This window comes from Leptopilina heterotoma, unplaced genomic scaffold, assembly GCF_015476425.1.
Source record: "Leptopilina heterotoma isolate Lh14 unplaced genomic scaffold, ASM1547642v1 Lhet_91, whole genome shotgun sequence".
Classification (NCBI taxonomy): domain Eukaryota; kingdom Metazoa; phylum Arthropoda; class Insecta; order Hymenoptera; family Figitidae; genus Leptopilina; species Leptopilina heterotoma.
This window is the reverse complement of record NW_025111197.1, coordinates 711,926-736,415: the sequence shown is the minus strand read 5'-3', so window position 1 is coordinate 736,415 and position 24,490 is coordinate 711,926. Positions and strand designations below refer to the sequence as shown.

The following is a 24,490-nucleotide window of genomic DNA, read 5'->3' as shown; positions in this document are numbered from 1 at the left end:
AGGTGCCGACCATTCGAACGTTCATGTACAAGACAACGTTCACGTCATTATACAAGATCTTCCGTATGATATTGTATAAAATTTTGTACAAGGTTTTTCAGCCGGGAGAGCATTAAAATTTTGATTTTACTTTTTTGGACCACCCTAATGATGCATATATGTATGCAGCAACATTGGACTGTTCACACCTCAATTTTCCGCTTTCGAAAAATCATTTTTCTGACGGGATATTTAAAATTGATTAAAATTTAAAAATAATAAATAAATAATAATATATAATAAATAATAATATAATAATAATTAATAATAATATAATATAATAAATAATAATAATAAGGGAATTGAAAATATAATTTGAATGAAATTGAATGCACGTTTTAATTAATGAATTAATTCTCATTTGAATGTAAACAATTATTTTATTTATATAGAACATTTTTCTATAAATAAATAATATTTAAATATAATAAATCTTACTTTTTATTTATATATCCAACTTACAACAATTTTTTAAATTATATCTAATTTTTCTGTAAGGATCTTTTTTAAATCCTCAAGAATTCCTAACTTTTTTCGGCAATGTGCTTCATCTTCTCCCTGTGTTCTATGGTATTTTCCATAAAATTCTGGAACTCTCCCATCATCCTCTCTTGATACTCTTCTCGACTTCTCCGATTTATTTTTATTTCTTGAAGAACGGTTTCAAGAATTTCATCACTTTTTATAGTTTTTGATATTTTTTTTATTCTTTTTTTTTCACTTTCATGGGAATCTTCCTCCTCGGGCTCAGGAATCATCAAAGGGAGAGATATTGAAGTTGGCCTATATTTAAATATGAAACATAATTAATAGAAAATACCAAAATATAAAAAAATAAAAAAGGAAATGAAAAAATTGTATTCTTACGTTGCTGATTCCTCGTTATCATTTTTGCGTACAGTCAAACCGCTGGAAGAGGAAATCACCAGAGGTACAATATTGTGTTTCTTCCCCAGGATATCATTTAAATCACTAAAATAATGTAAACAATTTATTAATCATATATACAAAAAATTTTAATACAATGAAAAACTTTTTCACTTACTCCTCGAAGTTGCACGTTGCTCTTCCCCTCCCTGTTCTTTTATTATTACTTATCATATTTTTATACGCTGTATCCATCGTCTTCATTTTATTTTCGGCTTGTGTTGCCGTAATATGATAATTGTGGATGGCCATTTCTTCGCTAATTAATTTCCACATATGTTTTAAAGTTTTTAATTTCCTTTGGGAAACTAAATTTTTTTTTCTTTGTACAAAGTTAAAAACAACTTTGTCGATGCATCTGTCCATTGAAATGGACCGCTTTCTCTGCTGCATGATGCTTTTGCAGTTTCTATAATTTCAGGTTTTGTTGTAACTGATTTTAAGTAATGTTGAAAGATTTCAGGAACATCTATTTCGACTAATTTGTTTTCTATCTGACATGATAAAATTGTGCATCGTGCAAAGCCGATTGACTCTATGTTGATTGTAAACTGCATACCTGTAATATAGTTAGGTTTTTTAAATATATATATGTATATATAAATTTGTGCTAATATTAGTATATTTATTACTATATATATTTTATATAAATATTACCAAAATAAGAATTGCATATTAATTTAATTTTATAAATTAAAAGTCACAAAGAAATATATCATTCCTTTATGTTCATAAAATATTTAATAATAATTTTAAAATATCTTTTTTTAATAAGTTTTTAAAAGTAAAAGAAATTAGTGGAGCTTTTAGCAATAGACATGTTGTCTTATGCCTATAATGCAAACGCAATTCATTACATGCATTTTAAAATGGCAACTTTTTTTCTGTCGCGTCAAATGTGTATGTTTAGTGTACACTATTGCGTCACTTCTGGTAACGAGAACGCCGTAGTGTACACTTTTGTACATAGTGTAGAAAGTGTAGCTAGCGAAAAAAAAAACCTATTTTCACTAAGTCCAAACAAACTGAAAGGCAAAGTCGCACTTATTTTCACTCTGAAACGTAACATTCGAGTTGATTTGATTGGTGGATTCTTTAACATCAACCAATGAGAACGCACGGAGAACCTTTTAACTGAAAATAAGTGAGACTGAAAATAAGTGAAGCTCCAGTGTATTTAAAATATGCCACAAATTAAGAGAAATTTATTTACAATTAATTCCTTATAATAAACGTTTAATTTTTTTTCATTTTTTATTGTAATAATTAGTAATACGTTATTTTTAAATTTTAATCAATTTTAAATATCCCGCCAGAAAAATGATTTTTCGAAAGCGGAAAATTGAGGTGTGAACAGTCAAATGTTTCTGCATGCATGCATCATGCATACATAAGTTCGTGTGGCTGTACCCTAAAGGCCTTTCTCCAATAGGATCCAAAAACTCTGCGTTTGTCTGCGAATGACTGCGTTGCGTTGATTTTAGCATGTGTTGCTATAGCAACCGACGCAGACATAGAGTTTTGGGAACCTATTGGAGAAAGGCCTTGAGGCCTTTCTTCAATAGGTTTTAAAAAGTGTGCGAATGACTGCGTCTGCGTCGGTTGCTATAGCAACACATGCTAAAATCAACGCAACGCAGTCATTCGCACACTTTTTAAAACCTATTGGAGAAAGGCCTTAATTATACGGAATCGCCTACGCGCCACGAGGCAAAGAGAGGAAACCTGTTTCTGCTAATGTCGTTTTAGCTTGTGAAACATAGGAACACGTTCGATGGTTCGCTGGTTCGGTGGTTCGATGATGTGATTGTTGCTAAATAAAAAATTTAAAATAAGAAATACAAGTTTTCATGACCATTTAGCTTCCTCAATGTATAAAAATTGCGGTTTTGCAAACTTTTGAAAAACTATGTACAAAAGGGTTCGTCCAGAAGATTTGTTAAAAATAAAATTATATAAATCATTTATAATTTATATAAGTTGTTATATAAATATTTGGTGAAATTTACACTTTCATTTGCCAATTGCTTCTTTTTTATGATAGAATAATCATTTCAAAATATTAATATTAAATAAATTATGAAAAAAATACAAAATTTGAATTTTTTTTTAAAAAGAAAAATATTTATTAATTTATTAATTTATTTATTTATTTATTTACATACGGGTCAAGCCCTATAATTAACTCCGCCGCTGGTTGTCCACTGCCGAACATCATCGATGTCTTCGATGTGCTGGGAGAAGTGGATTCATATCCACTGCCAGACATGATTGACATCATGGATATGTTCGGTAGACCTTGTCGTGGTGGCGGGGCTTTCAACTAAAGGACAACCAAACAGCAAGAAAAAATGAATTCAAAAAATTCTGAGAAGGTACCCCATGTGAGCAGGCCGGAAACGGGAAATCTCACCATCGGTCCCAGGACCGATGCACAATTGCGCGCGGATTGTGGGGGCGCACAATTTCTTGCAGTGCCACGAGTGATCGTGGAAAGGGTAGATCCACAGAACATCGTGGAAAATAAAAAAAAAGGAAAGGAAGCACGTCGAGCCTTCTGAGTGTGTCAAGCTGCAGTAGCGGAAAAACCGTTCATAGCGCTATCCACTCAGAAGTAGACGACGAGGCGATAGAAGAGACTCGCGAGATATGCTTGCGGCTCAGAAAGGAGGAGGCGACTTGTCTCGAAAAAATGGAGTTGGAGGTCGCAAAGATGATAAAATCTTGCGACATTCAGAAGACCGTCAATAGGACGGTAAAGGATGGACTCAAGGTCATCGACGTCCTGCTAAAGGAGGCAAGGGCAAAGCATGCCGCGGCCGATGAGTCGGACGTCGATTTGGCATGCGTTCTGGGCGGTGCGGAATGCAACCGCAAGGACCGTAAGAAAGAGAGAGAGCGTTTCTATAGGCGTAATCTCAAAAGCGTCTTAGGAGATGCTCAGAAATGGAAGAGAGAGGGTGACAGTCCAGAAGAGACTCGAACCAAAACCGATAAGAGGAAGAAGGAGGAAGCTCCTCCAATGGAAACGGAAGTACCAGATCCAAAGATTCCTCAATTGGAAAAAATTGGGTCAAAAAGATCCACAGTTCTAATCCGAGTCGGTGAAGGATTGACGTATGCTGACGTTCTGGGTAAGCTTCGCAAAGAGGTCAACCCAGAGGACAGCCATACGAGAATAGTAGCAGCAAAAGCTACAAACAAGGGGGACCTTCTGATTAAGTTCAGAGGAGACTCCGATAAGGACGCTTTCACCGCTGAGGTCACCAAGGCGGTTGGAAGCATGGGTAAGGTGCAGTCATTGAATCGAAGAGTTACACTCGAGATCCGTGATTTTTATTGCCTTACCCAAGAAGCTGAGGTGCAACAAGTGTTGTCTGAAGCAATGGGTAAGCCAGTAAACAGGAGAGTGACGGTCTTAGGACCCAACCGCCGAGGGATGAAGCTCGCGGTTGTAGTCACCAACCTGGAAGAGGCGAACAGGCTGGAGAAATTGGGACACGTAAAAATTGGTTTTATGTGTTGCCCAATCAAAAGAAGAGTAATGGTCGTCCGGTGTCATCGATGCCTGGGATACGGCCATATTGGAGCCAAATGCCAGAAGGAGGACAGATCGGCTGCGTGCTTTAAGTGCGGTGAGGCCGGTCACAGGTTCTCCAACTGTAAAAACAACTCAAGTTGCTTTTTGTGCAAGGAAAAGATTGGCAATAAGGTGTCAACCACTCATATTGCAGGAAGTGGAGGATGCGGCGTCTTCAGGACTGCCCTTGAGGAGGCGAAGAAGGCTCTCGCGAGGACTAAAAGTAAATAAGGAATATTAAAAGGAGCGAATAATTTTTAATTATTTATTTTATTTATTTAAATAGTTTTAAATTTTTAACTAAAGACGCAGGATAACCGCAGAGAAAGGCAGAAAGTCGCATTGGCGACAGAGTTGGAGCGCCACCCTCGAAGGCTAAAGTCTTACGACAGTTCCGAGGGAGGGTAAAGGGCTCCAGAAGAAGGGTTACGGGTTTTAGTGGGTCGGGCTGGCAGTAGGTCGCCAGTTTATTAAATTTTCTATTTTATATATTTATTTTTCTTTTTTTTTATATTTCCTTTTGTTTTATCACACCAACCCCACATAACCTTGGAGTGCGGAATCCAAGGTATCTGTAGGCAGATTTCCCAAAATTCCCTAAGCAAAAAAAAAAAAAAAAAAGCCCTATAATTAAAATCTAAGTTACAACCAGCACTGTAAAAAAATCTGGTGTAAAATAACACAAAACTTGTAATTTCACACATCAAAATTATAGGTTGTACGTAGTAAATTTATTTCGTTCCAAAAGTAGTTTTACTATTTTTAATAATTTTACATTATACGACTATGTAATTTAATAGTTTTGTGTAAATTTACTACGTCCGACGTAGGAAAATTTGATCAATATGTCCGACGTGGTATTTTTACATTGCGTGTATTTCTACACTTTGACGTAATATTACGTCGCACGATCTGTACAATTACATGGCGAATGTAATTTTCTTATTCCTTTAAGATTTTCGAAAAATTTTCAAGTTTTTATAAATAACTCTAAAAAAGTGTATATAATGTACATTTATAGAAAGTATATGCTAATTCATAAGTAAATAATAATATTACAAAAAGTTTTGGGCTATATTTCATAAATACAAAAAGTTACGACTGAAAATATTATTCCAAAAAATATTTGCAGGTTATGTAGATTACAGTCGGCGTGTAAAAATACCACGTCGGACATAGTGACCAAACTTTCCAACGTCGGACATAGTAAATTTACACCAGATTTTTTTACAGTGAGCAACTAATTATACAAAATTGGCATTATAAAAGTTAGGCGTGCGTTACAAATTTAAGTAAAGAAGATACAATACCAGCTAAATTAGCATTTTTAAAATCATATTTTAAATTATGTAAATTATTGATGTTGTTATTATCAGGAATACTATTAATTACATTATGCAAAGTTATCAATAATGGCGGATGATAATTATCTATTGGTAAAATCGTTTCAAGTGACAGAGAGATAGAAAAAAATTCATGATCGCAAAAAACTAAATCCAAAATAGATCCATTAGAATTCAAAAAATTATTTACTTGATAAAGTCCCAAATAATCTATTGTATCAAAAATCAAGGAAGCTATAAAAAATTGTTGCGGTGACAAATCATGATTCAATACACTGAGTATGCTCGGATCGTCGATAGAACTCCAATTTATAAAAGACAAGTTAAAGTCCCCGAGCACACATAGTATTGCAGTAGGAAATTCATTGTGAACTTCTTCAAGGACATTACACACTTCAGAGTAAACATTATATGTTGAGTTGGGAGGAATATAAAAGCATCCTACAATATACAGTACCGGCCAAAATTGTCAGTCCACCCATTTTTGAAGGAATGAAAAAAATTTTTTAACATAAAATTTATGAAAACTCAAATTTTTTTTGGTTTATATTTTTTAATAGTCTTAGGCTTATTTTAAAGGTCATTTTCTACAGAATAAGAATTACTTATAGGCATTAACCTGTAATTTTTTTCTTAAAATAAGCATGACGTCAAAGTTGGACAAAAAAATTGGAAAAATTTGAAATAAATTTTTTGTACTAAAAACTATTCTAGAACATATATAAAACATGATATGGTGTAGATTCTTCAAGAAAATTTAATAAAAAATATGTTTGAATTTCAAAAATTATTTTTCTTTTAATAATATTGTTTCAAATTTTTTGAATTTTTTTGCCCAACTTTGACGTCATGCTTATTCCAAGTAAAAAATTACAGGTTAATGCCTATAAGTAATTCTTATTCCGTAGAAAATGACCTTTAAAATAAGCCTAAGATTATTAAAAAGCGTTCATTATTTTAGAAGTTATTCAAATTTTTGTGAAACATTGAAAATGACGATTTTTAAGAATATCTTCTACAAATTTTGGCCAAATGACTTCTGTAAGGTCTTATTCTCTTCAAAATTTGATCGTCTTTTAAAATATAAACCAAAAAAAAATTTAGTTTTCATGAATTTTATGTTAACAAATTTTTTTCATTCCTTCCCTATATTAAAGAACCAGTTGAGACCAGTAGAAATTGAACATGGATCTACTGGTGTCAACTTGCTTTCCAAATTGAAAAACTTTTCCGTGTAGCTATTCTACTGGTTTTAACTTGGAAATCCTATTTATGTAACTGAAACGGATATCCAAGATAAAATTGAAATGGTTCTATCTTGGATTATCCTCTTCAATTTTTGTTTCGACTTGTTTTAACATGGATTTCCAATCTTATCATTTCTACTTGTATTTCCAAGTTCGCACGTACTACAAGTATCAGCTTGCATTTCCAAATACAAAATTAAGTTCAAGTATCTACTTGGTTCAATTTGGATTCTCGAATACTACATTTCACTTGTCCTGTCAAATTAAAAATCAACAAGCTTGAGTTTGGAACTTCCAACTCCAAATTTATATAGCACAGTGAAGGATTAATGTCATCTTGGTTTAATTTGAATCGGGGATGCATTCTATTTGGAATTTCAAGTTCAAATTTAAAGAGTTTGATTAATCGCTAATTGGAATTCTTTAAATTGTCATTTTCGCCAATTGTTATTTTTGCAAAGAATTATTATTGCAAATTTACATTTTACAAATATTTATTTTAGTTTACTGTTATTTTTGCAAACTTGCATTCTTCGCAATGGACAGTTTTACAAATTGTTAGATACTTTTGCTAATTGTTATTTTTTGCGAAACTGCTTTGTTGTGTATCATTATTTCTGCTAATTGTTGTTTTGCAAATTTTATTTTTGCGAATTTGCATTTCTCGAATTGATATTTTTATGAATTTGTTACTGTTGCTATTTGCAATTTTGTAATTTTATGAAAATCTGTAGTTCACAACAAAACAATAAAGCACTTTTAACCGTTTTTTTGAAATTTAAAATTTTTGTTATTTTTTGCATTAACAAAATATTACAAAATTTAAAAAAAATTAATAACTCATAAAAGCCGTTTACAATAAATTAATGAAACTTACACTATTTACACAAAATTGTTTACACTCTTTTAATAGAAAATATTTGCATGATTGTAAATTTAAAAATTCCGTATTTTTAAAAACAATTTTAATTATTTATGTGTTCGACCGCTCCTGTTGCAATGAAACTCATAGGAAGTATACTTAGTAGTCTCTTCTTGAAACCCTAAAAAAAATGTTGGTATTTTCAATTTGGAATGTACATAACGAATTTTTTTATTAAAATCGCGCGCCAACTCCACAGTGGGAAAAAGTTGATTGTTGTGGTAAATTCAGTCTTTTATTTAAAAAAAATTTATAAAAAACATATAATAATTGTAACGTCTAGACTAAATTTTCCACGACAATCACATTTTTCCCATTGTGGAATGGACGCGCGTTTTTATTAAAAAATACGTTATGTACATTCCAAATTGAAAATTTTTTATTAGGGTCTTCAAAAAGAGACTACTATGACTATACCTCCTATGAGTTTCATTGCAATTATGGAGGGGTAGAACACATAAATAATTCAAATTATTTATAAAATTGTTATTAAAAATATGAAATTTTTAAATTTACAATCATGCTAATATTTTCTTGTAAGAGAGTGAACAATTTTGTGTAATCAGTGTAAGTTTTATTAATTTATGGTAAAAGGCTTTTGAGTTATTAATTATTTTAAAATTTTGTAATATTTTGTTAATGCAAAAAAATAACAAAAATTTCAAATTTCAAAAAACGGTTAAGAGTGTTTTATTGTTTTGTTGTGAACTACAGATTTTCATAAAAGTTTTAACATTTTAGAAAATCAATGAAATTTTTTAACACAGCTGAGCTGGTCTGGCCCAGTCATTTTGGGAAATTTAATTTTTACGAATTTTGTTTTTTATTTCGCTTAATGTTATTTTTTGCAAATATTTGCAAAAAATTACAAAGCGGTCAAATGACATTTGAGCAAAAATGTATTAAATATTTAATTAATATTTTTTACATAATATCATATATTTGCAAATCTCTATAAATATTTTAATTTCTGCTTGTATTTTTATAAGTACTTACAAAAATTATAATATTTTACATAAACTTATTACGTTTTCCAAAGTTGCAGTTTATATAGACAGGTCGAAAAATATTTCTCACGTCGATTCGATAGCCGCGGTCGTTAAGCGTTTAGATAGATAGGTCATAGGTACGGGGTTCGATTCCCATAGGGTACAAGTTTTAATTTAATACTTCCAGTTTAATTAAAATGTTTGTATGTCTGGAGCGTGCTAAGAATATAAAGTTATTAATGGTCATAAGAATCTTTTATTATTTTTTCCACAAATATTTTTTTTCAAAAATATCTGCTCAATTGTTACCACCTTGGATTTCCAATTGTGAATCGATATCCAAGTTGAAACAAGTTCATGTTGTACAATGTAACCTATTTGGAATTTCCTGTTGACTGTAATGTTCAAACTGAGACCAGTTCATTTTGAACTTGGCATTCCAAATTCAAACCAGCTGAAAATACTTATCTACTGGTTTGAAATTGGAACTTACGTGACAATAACCAACTTAAAGCAAGTAGGCTCCTGATTCTACCCGGTTCTACTGGTTCTTTAATATAGGGTTTAAAAATGGGTGGACTGACAATTTCGGACGGTACTGTAAGTCAACTTATTAATTTTAAACTTGGCAAAAATATGCTCAACCGATACAGATAAAGTAACAAGAACAGAACTTTTCAAACTTCGCTTAATCGCCAACAAGACTCCACCACCTCTTAAGCTGAGTCCAGAATGAGAGAGGGTGCGCACCGATGTTCATATCTATAGATATACTAAAGCATGCTGTAGTATACCTATAGCTATGAACATCGGTGCACAGACTCTCTCATTCTGGACTCAGCTTGTAACTGTCACTTGTTTCAATACTCCTATCAAATCGATATATGTCATGATTCTGAAAACCAAGTTCTTCTGAATTAAAATTAGAATTTAACCAAGTTTCAGTCAATGCAAAAACACTGTAATCGTTCGTAGAAATACCCTTCCGAAGATCGTGAATCTTTGTACGAACGCCCCTGACGTTCTGATAGTAGATCTGAATAGAGGGGGCACGCCGAGAAGTAGGGATGTTACGTTGAGAGATAACACATGGGGAAGTGTATATGGCAGTAGATTCTATGTGTTCGCTTTCGGTTGAGAAGACAGAGACGATACCAGTTGACGAGGACGGGTTTTGACAATAGTCGGTATTCCTTGACGGAATACGAGAGAGAGATTTGATTCTCCATTTTCTTGACGAGTTGCTAACTCTATCTTGGCAAGTCTGATCTCCTCCTGTTGCATTCTCGTTTTGTCGATTGACATCCAAAGATCCTTTAACTCTTGAGAGGGAGACACGTTGTTTTTGGCAGCGACAAATGTTTTTAGGATGGCTTGTGCCTTCTTGATAAATTTTTCTTGATAAATTTTGATAAAATATATACTTTGTATACATCAATCGATTCGTTTTCTTGTCAGGAATGTAATTTTGAAAAAAATTAATGAAAATATTAACAAATAAAAAAATTATTTCAAAAAATACAAAAAAAAATTTTTCTGAATTTTAGAAAAATTGTATAAAAAAAATTTTTGTAGATATTTTCGAAAATCCTTGTGTCAGATTTTAGGAATTAATGACTGCAATAAACCTGCAAAATTTCAGGACAATCCATCAAAATTTGTCTGAGATAATTTGTACACAATTTTTGTGACATACACACACACACATACATCTGGACATTTGCTCATAATTGAATATTCATATGTTTTAGATGAAAATGAGTCCATATAACCTTCTTTTGAAAAATTGAAAATCGTCACCAATGCAACTTCCTCATGAGGAAGCAAAAAATGAACCAAATTAATTTAAATTGACAATTTTAATGTAATAAAATATTTTTTAGGTACACACTGTAAAAAAATCTGGTGTAAAATAACACGAAACTTGTAATTTCACACATCAAAATTATAGGTTGTACGTAGTAAATTTATTATTATTATTATTATTAATTTACTACGTACAACCTATAATTTTGATGTGTGAAATTACAAGTTTCGTGTTATTTTACACCAGATTTTTTTACAGTGTTCACAAGCTAAAACGACATTAGCAGAAACAGGTTTCCTCTTTGCCTCGTGGCGCGTAGGCGCTTCCGTATAAAGGCCTAAGCACAACTGGTTCGGTTTCGGGAGACGGTTTCGGGATATGGGCTTCCTAATCTCAAAATATATGTAAATCCGTAAGGCTGGAGTCCCATGACAGCGTTTTGCGTTGCGTTTTGTAACTAGGCCATGAGTGTGAGAAAGATACAGATATAGGTTTGCTCTATTTGCACTCATTGCCTAGTTACAAAACGCAACGCAAAACGCTACCATGGGACTCCAGCCTAAATCTTAGGGTGCAATCCCATTACAGCAGAATACGTCGACCGAAAACAGAAAATCATGAGTGCGAAAGAGATAGATAGATATTGTTGTTCTTTTCACTCTCATGATTTTCTGCTTTCGGTCGACGTATTCTGCTCACATGGGATCGCACCCTGTGAGTACGTTCACACGACTTTTGGAAAAACCGTTTTGTCTTTCTCTCTCCTATGGCAGAGGCATAAGTTTGTCTCAAGGCCTAAGCACAACTACTTCGCGAATGTCGTTCGCGAACGCAATGCTTGGGTCAGAAAAGGACAGAGATATATTTGTGTCCTTTTCTAACTCATGCTTTAAGGCCAACGCAGAATAGATCTGTAACCGGAACCGCAATCGTAAACGTAACCGTAAGGGTGGAGTCCCATGACAGCGTTTTGCGTTGCGTCGTAATGGGAGAAAAAAAGACGCAAATATACGTTTGCTGCATTCTCTCTCATTACAACGCAACGCAAAACGCTGCCATGGGACTGCGGCCTGAGAATGAGTTATAGGAGGATAAACAATATACCTATCCTTCTTTAACTCATTCTTACGGTAACGCTTACGATTGCGGTTCCGGTTACAGATCTATTCTGCGTTGGCCTTTACATTCGCGAACGACGTTCGCGAAGCAGTTGTGCGTTGGCCTTCATTCTACATTTTCTTACTTTTCCAAAAACAGAAAATGCAGAGTGAGACAAACTTATGCTTCTGTCATAGAAGAGAGAAAGACAAGAATGGTTTTTCCAAAAGTCGTGTGAACTTACTCTAATCATTAATTTCTGGCCACTGTGATGTCTGACGTCACATCTCAAACTCGAAAATGTCGATGTAAGCAGAAAGCGTAAATTGGCCTTTAGGTTCCTAATGGAAACACACCATAAAGCACACCGGTTTTTTTAATCTGTTTATTACTATGCATGTATGTCATTTTGTGTTTTATAAATTCGTCTATATGGTCTATAATGATAGAAAGTAAATAAAAGTTTACAAAATTCCTCTATGTAGAATTTGTTATTTTATAGTTTTTCATTTATAATTTAATACTCACTGTTGTTTCTGTTTAAAAATACTGAATGATCAATCAAATCTCGCAGACTAATCTGAAAAGTAAACGCCCACAAGTGTCTTCTCTGATGTACTAAAAACAAAGACTTAAGCTATTGTATGTTTTTGAGACAAATTTTTCAACTAGGATGAGTATTTTAAAAAAAAGGTAACTATAATATTTTTCTATTTCTTATTTATAAATTAACAATAATTATAAAAGAAAAGTTTCATTCGCTTTATTTTTTGAAGGTTAAATAAATATGATGAGATTCTCAATGCTGACAAGATTGACATTCCCAACCTCAAGAAATTATGTTTTCATGGTGAGAAATTATTAATAATTTTTAAAAGTTATGTTTATTTATTTATTACTCAGGCCATGGATTTTACGACTTTTTCGATTTTTTCAACTATTTTTAAAAAATGTGACTTTTTTCGACTTATTTTCAAAAATTACGACTTTTTCGACTTTTTTTTCCAAATATTGCAACGCAGAATACCACATTTTTATACTGTGAAAAATAACTAGACAAATCTTATAAAAATTATTTTCTTTATCATTTTTCTAATTAAATTTTCGAAATATACGATTAAAAATATTTTGAATAATAAACATTTTGTAAAATTGAATTAAAAATAATTTATTTTTTTCAAGTAGTTTTATTACAAGTTTGTTAGAAAAACAACTTCTGAAGAATTTTAATAGCAAACTTTGAAAATAATTGAATTCTCAAAAATTTTAATGAAAAATCTTCAAGTGGAAATTTTGAGAACGAAACTTAATAATAAAATTAGCTTCTAAATAAATTATATTAAAATATTTTTGAAAAAAATAATTCTTAGAATTTGTGCATTCTAATTTTTCAAAATTCAATTATTTGCAATATTTTTAAATAAATATTTCTGAAAATTCAAATACATACCTACAAAAAATAATTTTTAAATTTTTAACAATTATTTTTTAAATTTTGGAAAAAACAATCGTGTTAAAGTTTTTAATTAGAAATCTTCAAAAATTAATTAGTTTCTTAAAGAATTAAATGCAAAAATACTTTTAACAAATTCAATTATTTTCGAAAAATTACATTAGAAGTTTTTAAAAAACTTTTAAAAAAAAACACTAAATTGTTTTATTATACTTTTTTTTAAATTCAATTATCTTTAAAAAAATTAATTAAAATATTTCAAAATTTTCGTGTTTAGACTTATTAAAATTTCAGAGAAATTATGTTCTTGTTTATAATTAAATTTCTTCAAAATTTTGATTTTTTAAAATTATATATTCCAAAAATTCAGATATTTTTCAAATAATTTATCAAATTTCAATTATTTTAAAAATATTTTACCATATTTCCATAATTTTTCAAAGATTTTATCAAATTTCAATTATTTTCAAAGATTTTATCAAATTTCAATTATTTTTAAAAAGTTTTATCAAATTTCAATTATTTTTAAAAAATTTTAATTATTTTCAAAGATTTAATCTAATTTTAATTTTCTATAAAAGATTTTACCAAATTTTAATTATTTTCTAAAAATTTTACCAAACGTTAATTATTTTTTTTAAGATTTTACCAGATTTCCATTAATTTCCAAAGATTTTAACAAATTTAAATGATTTTCAAAAATTTTATCAAGTTTCAATTATTTTTAAAAGTTTTTACCAAATTATTATTATTTCAATTATTTTAAAATTAGTTTTTAAAAATTCTTATTTTCAGAGTAAGTTTTATTATTTTTCAAGTAAATTTTTATAATTTAAAAAAAAATAATCTTTGGAAATAGTAAACCTTTCTTTAAACTGAATCCCCTTTGAAAAATAAAATCCACTTTTTTACCTAATATTATGTAAAAAAAATCACTGTAATTTTTCCAAAAGTCAATTATTTTTTAGAATTTTTTAATATAATTATTCAAAAGTTTAATAATTTATATAGGAAAATAATTTTTGTGGCGATTAAAATGTTAATAGCATTTCAATTTATAAACCTTGTAAAATTTAAGTATTTGTTAAAATTCCTGTTTATAGATCTTCTGATTTTTAATCATTTTTTAAAATTTGAACTGAAATTCCATCAACTTTTATTAAAATTCAACTACGATAATAATTGAATTATTTAAATACAAAAATGTTTGTAAAATTTAATTATTTTGCAAAATTTTTAGTTTTAATTCTTCAAAAAATACAATAATATTTTAAAATAAATTTTTATAGTAAAAAAATAAAATTCTTTGAAATATAAAATTTATTTTAATAAATTTTAGAAAATTTCCTATTTTTTCAATTTTTTAAAAATTATTTTCACGAATTCAACTATTTTCGAAGAAAAACTTTAATTACGATTTTTAAAAACATCATTTTTTCAAAATTTCTAAATAAAATTCTTGAAATTTCATTAATTTTTGTTTAATAAATATTTGAATACTTATTATTGTTATTTATTTGTCCATCAGGAATTGAAATTTCAAAATACCTACTTTCAATGTAAAACCTTTTGAAATTTAATTATTTCTAAAAATTCCAATCTGCGACAAATACTATTTGATAATTAATTGAATGTTATAAACAAACCTAGCATTATAATTTAAATAATTGGTTTACTGTATGCACTGTGTGCTAATTACATTAAGTACTTCTGTACGAAAGGGCTTATTTATTTAAACCCGTTTATGATTAAAATAAAAAAATAAAAATTAGAACAGAAATTCTGCGAAATTCTTCAATTATTTTCTATAATTTTAACTAGAATTCTTTTTTAAATCAATTCTTATTAAAATGTTCTTCAAGAATTCAATTATTTAAATACAAAAATAACTTATAAAATAATTGATTATTTGTAAAAATTGCAACTGTAACTCTACCTACTTATGAATTTTTTTTAATTTGAGAAAGAAAATTTTGATTTTTGGTGGTAAAAAGCCTTGAAAACTTTAAAAACTTTGAATTCTCTTTGAATTTTGTTTTCACCTAAAAATTTTTATAACAAAATGAATTGGAAAATGATACCTTGATTTTTTCTTATTCCTCTAAACAACTTAATTTGTTTCAAATAATTAAATTCTAAAATAACTTTTTTAATTTATTAATTAACTTTAATTTACTTCGATTGTATTATGAATTAACTTAGAAAATATTTTAGTTAAAAATATTGTTGCAATTTTCAGAAAGTTTTCTTTTAAAAGTCATAGTAATTTAATATCTATTAAGATGAAAAGAAAATAATTTGATAAGAATTATTAGTTTTTAAGATTTTTAAATGTTATTTAACACCAAAAACTAGAATTTTCACCGCAATTGTAAAAATTTGGTAAATTTTTCCAGTATTTTTGTAAAATTCCTTGATATTTCCTCGATTTTTCCCACTATCTTCACTATCGCTAATAAACGAGTGTTAATAAGAATGTATTTTGTATTCAAATTTCATTTTGACTTTCACCCTAACAGGAATACCAGATGAAGGTGGTTTGCGGTCTTTATGTTGGAAATTGTTACTAAATTATCTTCCCATTACAAGAGCTAGTTGGTCAGAGACTTTGACACGAAAAAGGGAATTATACCGCACGTTTATAGGTAAAATGAGAGTGATGAAAATTTTCAGAAACTTAATAACTTTAGTATTATTTTGTTTCATTTTTTTAAATATTAATTCAGCAATTTGTTTTTACAGAGGATCTTATTGTTACGCCAGGAGAATCAAATGCCGATGGAGATAGAGTTGACGTTACATTATGTGACCATCCCTTAAATTTAAATCCAGACAGTCAATGGCAAACGTACTTTAAGGACAATGAAATTTTACTTCAAATAGACAAAGATGTCAGGTACTTATTTTTCTGCAATATTGTTACGTAACAATTCGAACTATAAAATAATTTGCAATCAAAAAACACTGACTTTACATAAGGACAGATTATCTCGATTATTGTTATATAATTATAACTTCATTAATAATTTAATGTATCTATTTAAAAATTAAAACACTTTTTTAGTCGGATTTTTATAACTTTTGGTATATTTTTGAATTTTTTTTGAAACAGGCAAATCATTTTTAAAACAAGAATTTATTTACAGGAGGCTGTGCCCAGACATATCATTTTTTCAACAAGGTACAGATTTTCCTTGCAAGGTAATTGTGACTGGCAATGGACAAAAACGTCTTCATCGACGAGTTCAACACACTGTTTTACGCAGTGCAAACGTTGAAAGAAAAGGACTTGGTGTAACTAAGGTAGCTATTTACTATCCTATTATTGACTACAGTCCGTTTTTCATTCCAAAATTTAATTTTACTTCAAAGTATCTGATAAATAATTCTCTTTCAATAATCTTCATACTTTCAGTTAATTACAATTCATTGAATATCATAGATCATTAGAAGAATATGTGTTTTTTAATTAAATTACAAATTTTGCATATTAACTAATACTGACTAACGTTATTTTATTTTCTTCTTCCGAGGAACAGCAGGTAATAATTTTTATAACTTAGTTTACTTCTTAAATAATTATACAAAACAATTTTCGATGCGTTCAAAAAATATAAACAGGGTGATTTTTAAATAACTGCGTGATTTTAAATGTATCCTTTGTTAAATAATTATTAGAAAAAATTTTTGTGCTCATTTTATCTTAAAAACTATTTGAAGGCAGTCTGTACTTGAAGATATTTAAATAATATTCAGTTTATAATCTAATTATTATTAAAATTAATCTCAGGCTTCGCGCTCATCTATTTCTGTTTTTTAGAGAATTTCCACTACTTTAAATTCGCTAATACTAGAAAACAAAAAACTATTCTCAAAAATGATAATCAAATTCTTTAAAACGATTCAATTATTTCAAAAACATTGATAAAAGTTATCAAAAATTCAATTATTTTCATAAACAATAAAATTCTTCTCAGGAATTAAATTATTTTTGAAAATGTTAATAAAATTCTTAGCAACTATTCAATTATTATTTTGATAAATAATAAAATTCATCACAAGATTTCAATTACTTTTAATACAATTTTTGAGGAATTGTTCGAAAAATGTAATTATTTTTAAAAATTTAATGTCAATTCCTCGAAAAAACCTATTATTTAAAAAATTGTTTTTTTGAAATTCTTTTGAATAATTCAATTATTTACGTAAATATTAGAATTTTCACAGGAATTCCATTATTTTCCAATATATTTTAATACAATTGATCGAAAGAAATAAATTATTTTATATACAATTTTAAATTAATTTTTTTGAAATAATTCAATTATTCTTTTAGATTTTAATCACATTCTTCCCAGGAATTCAATTATTTACATAAATAATTATTGGAAAGAATTCAATTATTAAAGATAAATAACAAAATTATTTTCGAAAATTCAATCATTTTGGGACATTTTAATAAAATTCTTTGCAAAATTCAATAATTTAAAATAATTCTAATCAAATCGTTCGCAAGAATTCAATTATTTCGATAAATAATAAAATGTTTTAAAAATCTAAACAAGAATTCAATTATCGAAGAATTTCAACTATTTTTAATACTATTTTAAATTAATTAGTCGAAAAATTCCATCATTTTCACATTTTCACAAATAAAGTTTTCCACAAGAATTCAATTATTTAAAATAAAATTTTCATAATATTTATTATATTTCGAAAAAATCAACTAGTTAAAACAATGTTTATAAAATTCTTATAAAAGAATTCAATTATTATTTTCAAAAATAAAATAATTTTTAACAGAAATTCAATTCTTTTTAAACATTTTAATAAAAAATTTTTCTCAATAATTTAATTATTTTTATAAATAACAAAATTTTCACAAAAATTTATTTCTTTTTAAACATTTTAATAACATTTTTCGCATTAATTAAATTAATAAACTTCTCAGTAATTCAATTATTTTTAAAAATTTTAATAAAATTCTTTTCAACTATTCAATTATTTTAAAATAAATTAAATAAAGAAATTTAATTTTTTTTAAACATTTTATAAATAATATAATTCTTCTCAGGAATTCAATTATATTTGAAAATTTTAATAAAAAAATTCTTAACAACTATTTAATTATTTTCATAAATAATTAAATTTATCGCAGGATTTCAATTATTTTAATACAATTTTACAGGAATTTCTCAAACAATGTAATTATTCTTTAAAATTTAATTTCAATTCTTCGAAAAAAATCATTTATTTAAAAAAAAGTGGGTTTTTAAAATTCTTTGAAAGAATTTAATTATTTACATAAATATCGGAATTTTTCACAGGAATTTAATTATTTTAAAATATTTTAATAAAATTGTTAGAAATAAAGAAATTATTTTAATCACAATTTTAATTAAATTTTTTTGAAATAATTCAATTATGTCGATAAATAAGAGAATTATTACCCGAAAACTTAATCATTTTGAGGCATTTTAATTATAAGTATTTTTTGCAAAATTCAATTATTTTCATAAATAACAATATTTGTAAAAAGAATTCAATTATTTTTAAAACAATATATTTTTTTGGGGAAATTCAACTATTTTAAAAAATTCTAATAAAATCGTTCTCAAGAATTCAATTATTTTCATAAATAATAAATCGCTTTTTAGGAATTCAATTATTTAAAAAAAAAAATGTAATAAAATACGACACAGATATTCAATTATTGTCAAAAATTTTAATCTAATTCTTTGTAAAATTTAATTATTTTTAAAAACTTTTCGTTACGAAATGGTTTTCAATATCTACTATTTTCATAAAATTTCTAAACAGAATTCAATTATTTAATAAAAATTTTGTAAAAATCTTCGTAAGAATTCAATTCTTTTCACGAATAAAAAAAATTTCTCAGAAATTTAATTATTTAAATTAGAATTTGCATAAAATTAGTCGAAAGAAATCAATTATTTAAAAATTTGTAGGGGAGAGTCTCCAGTTGTGAGACGGGTTTTATTTTTGACCCGTAAATTGTAAACGGGTAAACGAAATTGTAAATAAAGTAAACCGTTCGTAAGGTAACAGAAATACGCAACTTTTATTAAAAGAAAGTATAGTGTTTCGATGAACTCAAAAAATTTTACGATACATTTTCCGAGCACATCGCTTTTTTCAAAAAAAAAAAATGTCTCCAGTTGTGAGACACTCATTAAAAATTGCTAAAATTGAATAAGTTTGACATAAAACGTTATGTGTAGTAGAAATAATTAAATATATTAATAATATATATTATTATATACTAAATAATAATATTTATTCGCCAAAATATGACTATCAAATAAACACAATTTAATAGCTTCAACAAGAGCATTCAAATTGATTTCTTCTGAATCAATTGCCTTTTTTCCACTTGACATGCCCAAAAATACTAGAAAAAAAAATCAAAACAACATTTAAATAGTATGCCTGCAAAGTCGTATTTTTTATGCTGCCCAGATGGGTGTTGACACCGTCTCACAACTGGTGATATGCTGTGTCTCACACCCAGAAATTGGCGCTATTTTGAAAAAGGAAAATTAAATTATTTTCAACCGTAGATTGGCACAATGCAATATTGCATCACAAAATATAAGGAAAACACTAAAAGAAAATGCATTACATTTACCTTTTCCAATTAATTAACTTGGAAAAAAAGTACTTTGCATTTTTTGAAAAAACGCTTTTTAGTCGATTATCTCACACAGTGTTGGTATTTAACAAAAACAGTTTGTATATCCGCTTCGGCGTAAACGAAAAAGTTGGCTCATATAAAAAGAAATGTTTTTATATAAACCAATCGGCTTTTTAATATTGCATGTTAAAAAAAATTGACTGTCTCACAACTGGAGGTGTCTCACAACTGGAGACTCTCCCCTATAAAATTCTTCGCAAGAATTAAATTATTTTTATAAATATTTAAATTCTTTCATGAATAATAAAATTCGTTGCAGGAATTCAATTTATTATCAGGATAAGAGAGAAGTAAATATTTTTGATGAAAATTAGGAAAAAGTCAGGAAAATAAAATATAGAATGAAATTTTTGTCAGTTTTGTAAAGTGTCTAAAACGTGTTTTTTTTCGTCAAATTTAATTTTTCGATAGCTACGTTTTTTACTATTTTTTTTAGTTTGAAAGCTACTTTTTGCTACTTTTTTGAAATTAATTATCGAGTGTGAAGTCTGTAATGTACTACGTATACTTGAGATATCGTTTTTCTTGACTATTTTTTAACTGGAGTAGTGTTTACATTTCCCTTAAATTTTAGTAAAATTTTTAAATCTCGGAGTAAATGTAAACAGTCAGTTTTATTTATTTATTTATTTATTTATTTAAGAAAATCAAGTTCCTAGGGCTTTTTAAATTCTTTCCAAGCTCTTTAATATTTTCTTATACATAACCCTTTATAAGATTAAAAAAAACTTAATTTGGTTTATTTATTTATCGGATCAAAATCTGGCTTAAAAAAATGAGTTATTTGAAATTCACCCAAATTTAATAAAAATACAATTAGAAATTCGAATTTTATTTTTGATTGTGGCATATAATCTTAAAATTTCTAGATTGCAGTGTCTGTAAGAAAGGCGATAGAAGATTACGCACCTCTACAAGAAGGAAGCGAGGCTCATTGGGAAGTTTTGGAGAGAATTCTATTTTTATACGCAAAATTAAATCCTGGCCAAGGCTATGTTCAAGGAATGAATGAAATTTTAGGTCCTATCTATCATGCATTTGCCTGTGATCCTTGTATTAGTTGGAAAGGTAAGTTATTTTTATTTTATATTATTCGCTTTCACTTGATTTCTAGTATATAGATTAAATACTGTTTCTATCTTCCTTTTTTTGTATTTTATTTATAGAATATGCGGAAGCAGATACGTTCTTCTGTTTTACAAATTTAATGGCAGAGATAAGGGACTTCTTTATAAAGACTTTAGATGAAGCTGAATTTGGAATTAATTCAATGATGATTAAATTAACTCAACATGTGAAAGATAATGATCGCGAAGTTTGGCAGCGATTAAATCAACAGGAACTTTGTCCTCAATATTATAGTTTTAGGTAGTGTATAAAATTTTTATACCTTTTGCAGGGATCACAACTTTTCAGTGGTTTGAAACTAGCGTAACTAAACGCGAGCATTAAATTTTCATTGCCATTGTTACCTTAAAAGATTTTCTTTTTAAAATTTATCGAAAATTCTTCATTTTTAAAAAAATAGAATTTTCCTAACAGTTTTTCTTTAAATTAAAAAAAATGAATTATTTGAACAACTGTCGAAAAAAGTCGCCAAGATATTTCTAGCTACAACTTGAATACGTAAGATATTTTTTATTAAATAATAATTGAACTTCGAGTACCACTGGAACAATCCTGGCAATAACTTTAATTCAATTATTTTCCAAATTTTCAAGTAGAATTCTTCAAAAATACGATTATATTTCAAAATAATTTTTTAAAGTAAACAAATAAAATTCATTAAGACATAACATTTATTTTAATGAAATTTGCCAAAATTTTCAGTTTGTTTCAATTTTTTAAAATTATTTTCCAAAATACAATTATTTAAAAAAAAAAATTCATTATGTTTTGTAAAGTAACAAATATTTTCGGAATTTCTAAATTAAATTTTTTAAAACTTCAATACTTTTTGTTCCACAAAAATTTAAAAACTTATTCTTATTTATTTTTCCACAGAAATTAAAATTTTAAATAATTTCGAAGAATTTTAATAAAACTTATGAAAATATTTATATATTCTTCGAGAAATTGATTCAAAATTTTATTAAAAATAATTTAATTCATATAAAAATTTTATTATTCAATTAATTGAATTTTTGAAAAGAATTTTTTTTTTAATAATTGAATTCTTTTGAAAAATTTTATGAAAATAGCAGATATTGAAAATATTTTAATTTCAGCGAAGAATTTCATAATTTGTAAAAATAATTGAATTCTTGATAAAGATTTTCTAAAAACTTTTGAAAATAATTTATTTGTTTTGAAGAATTTCAAAAAAAGTTTAGAAAATAATTATATTTTTCCAGGAATTCATTTAAAATTTTATTAAAAGTAATCAAAATCCTTTGATGAGTTTTATATAAAAATAATTGAATTCTTCAGACGAAATTTATTGAATTTTTTAAAATAATTTAATCCCCGTGAAAATTTTTATTATTCTTTTAAAATAATTGCTTTCTTGCGAAGGATTTTAAAAAAATTTTGGAAAATAATTGAATTTTTTTGAATCATTTTATAAGAATTTAAACGAATAATTCAATTATTTTGAATGATCTAATTAAAATTGGATAAAAAATAATTTTATTCTTACGATGAATTTGATTAATTTTGTGAAAATAATTTATTTCTTATCAACAAATGTTATCAAAATTTTTAAAAATAATTAATATCTTTAAAACAATTTTTTGAAAATATTTTAAACAATTGATTTCTTTCGAAAAATTTCCTCGAAAATTGTATTTTAAATAATTTAATTCTAAAAATTTTATAAAATTTTCAAAAATAATTCAATTCATGAGAAGATTTTTATTATTTATGAAAATAATTGAATTTTTGAGAAAAATTTTATTAAAATTTTTAAAAAGAATTGAATTCCTGTGAAAAATTTTGTTTTTTTTAAATAATTGAATTCTTTATACGAGTTTAATAAACATTGTTTTAAATTGAATTTCCAAGAAGAAATTTATTAACTTTTAAAAATGATTTAATTCTAGTGAAGAATATTAATTCTTCATATCAAAAGCTATCCATATAAAATTTATCATTAATGGTCTTAACATTTTTTTAATCCACTCTGAATATTAAAAACTACAATAAGTATTAGGCTTTTAGTATTTAAATGAATTAAAAAAATGTTAAGACCATTTATTAGCCAAAAATTTTCAATGTATAACACACATAAAAAAAATTCAGGGGTCTGAAATTAGCAAAAAAAAAAATATAATTTGTAGCTTCTCAAGATGCTAACAGTGAATAATTAAAATTTTTTCAGATGGCTCACATTACTTTTATCACAAGAATTTCCATTACCTGATGTCATGAGAATATGGGATTCCTTATTTGCTGACGAACAACGATTTGATTTTCTCATTCACATTTGTTGCGCAATGATAATGTAAATGTTTTTAAACTTAAAATATTCTTTCTGAATTCGAAAATCCGTAGCTATGATAATAGTTATGATAGATTTTTTAAATTTACTTTTAAAATTACAGATTACTAAGAGATCAATTACTTGTCAGTGATTTTGCAGCAAATGTCAAACTCCTTCAGGTAATTAATTTCAAACATTAATAATAATAATAATAATAATAATAATAATAAATAATATCAAATTTGAAATTTTTTTTCATAGTTGAAATAATAAAAAAATTTAAAAAAAAAATTTTTAATTTAAAATTTAAAATAATATAAAAGTTATTAAAAGTATAAATAAAACACATAGAATTCTTTCAGAATTTTCCATCCATGGACATACAGATTGTTTTCTGCAAAGCTGCAGCTCTTGCTGGAATATCTCTCGACGCGTAATGAAAAACGAAATTTTTCCTTCCGGAAATCAGGGACTGAGATTGTTATTATTTCTAAATTGAATAATTTTTTTAGTTTCATTTATTTGCTATATAGTTTTGTAAGATAAAACTTATAAAAGAAAATCTATATTAATTTTATCAATGAAGACAATTAAGTTCAATTCTTCATTATGGATATTATGGCTTATTTAACTTTTTTGATGACTCTGTATGGCAAGAAATTCTTGTCAATCGCAGAGAAAAAAAACAGTTGATGTCAGATCTGATATTTAAATATGCACCCGACTTATCAGAGTGCTCTTATTATGATAAAATACTTTTTTTACTACAATATATGTCAGTTGATATATTCTATTTGACAATATGAAATTAATGAAGAGTAAATAATATATTTTTAAAAGTTAAACTAATTTAATATATTGAAATCCAAGTCTATAATACTTGAGGCAGAAGGTCAAATACTTTCTGCTTGGTTTTAAATAACCGTATTTTGCACATTAAATGAGATTT

At 27.1% G+C, this 24,490-nt stretch overlaps 2 protein-coding genes across 6 annotated transcripts; one reads left to right on the top strand and one right to left on the bottom strand.

The window, feature by feature from the left end:
• Window positions 1-493: 493 nt before the first annotated feature.
• On the bottom strand, window positions 494-10,996 carry LOC122511939. Of its 3 annotated transcripts, none has more exons than XM_043627511.1 (4): window positions 10,939-10,996; window positions 1,085-1,525; window positions 907-1,011; window positions 494-822 (listed from the first exon to the last, which is right to left on the bottom strand). In XM_043627511.1, exons 2-4 carry the CDS (start codon window positions 1,357-1,359, stop codon window positions 564-566), a joined length of 639 nt encoding a protein of 212 aa, XP_043483446.1. In that variant the 5' UTR covers window positions 1,360-1,525; window positions 10,939-10,996; the 3' UTR covers window positions 494-563. The 3 variants fall into 3 exon arrangements, with proteins under 3 accessions (XP_043483446.1, XP_043483448.1, XP_043483445.1); XM_043627513.1 differs by lacking the exon at window positions 10,939-10,996 and adding an exon at window positions 10,820-10,870; XM_043627510.1 differs by lacking the exon at window positions 10,939-10,996 and adding an exon at window positions 1,624-2,400.
• Window positions 10,997-12,315: 1,319 nt separating this feature from the next.
• LOC122511926 (TBC1 domain family member 13) lies at window positions 12,316-24,490 on the top strand. 3 transcript variants are annotated; one of them, XM_043627495.1, is made up of 11 exons: window positions 12,316-12,645; window positions 12,729-12,802; window positions 15,925-16,050; window positions 16,148-16,301; window positions 16,552-16,708; window positions 16,939-16,947; window positions 20,990-21,188; window positions 21,287-21,488; window positions 23,440-23,562; window positions 23,663-23,720; window positions 23,904-24,490. In XM_043627495.1, the coding sequence occupies exons 1-11, from the start codon at window positions 12,626-12,628 to the stop codon at window positions 23,976-23,978; spliced, it is 1,197 nt and encodes a 398-aa protein (XP_043483430.1). In that variant the 5' UTR covers window positions 12,316-12,625; the 3' UTR covers window positions 23,979-24,490. The 3 variants fall into 3 exon arrangements, with proteins under 3 accessions (XP_043483430.1, XP_043483431.1, XP_043483432.1); XM_043627496.1 differs by having other exon boundaries at window positions 12,317-12,645; window positions 16,945-16,947; XM_043627497.1 differs by lacking the exon at window positions 16,939-16,947 and having other exon boundaries at window positions 12,319-12,645.

Coding starts and splice junctions, on each gene's coding strand:
- LOC122511939 (XM_043627511.1), bottom strand. CDS start 1,359: ATGCAGCAGAGAAAGCGGTCCATTTCAATGGACAGATGCATCGACAAA. Junction 1,012..1,084: donor GCAACGTGCAACTTCGAGGA/GTAAGTGAAAAA, acceptor ACATTATTTTAG/TGATTTAAATGATATCCTGG. Junction 823..906: donor GATAACGAGGAATCAGCAAC/GTAAGAATACAA, acceptor ATTTAAATATAG/GCCAACTTCAATATCTCTCC.
- LOC122511926 (XM_043627495.1), top strand. CDS start 12,626: ATGAGTATTTTAAAAAAAAG. Junction 16,302..16,551: donor CAAATAGACAAAGATGTCAG/GTACTTATTTTT, acceptor ATTTATTTACAG/GAGGCTGTGCCCAGACATAT. Junction 23,721..23,903: donor CAAATGTCAAACTCCTTCAG/GTAATTAATTTC, acceptor GAATTCTTTCAG/AATTTTCCATCCATGGACAT.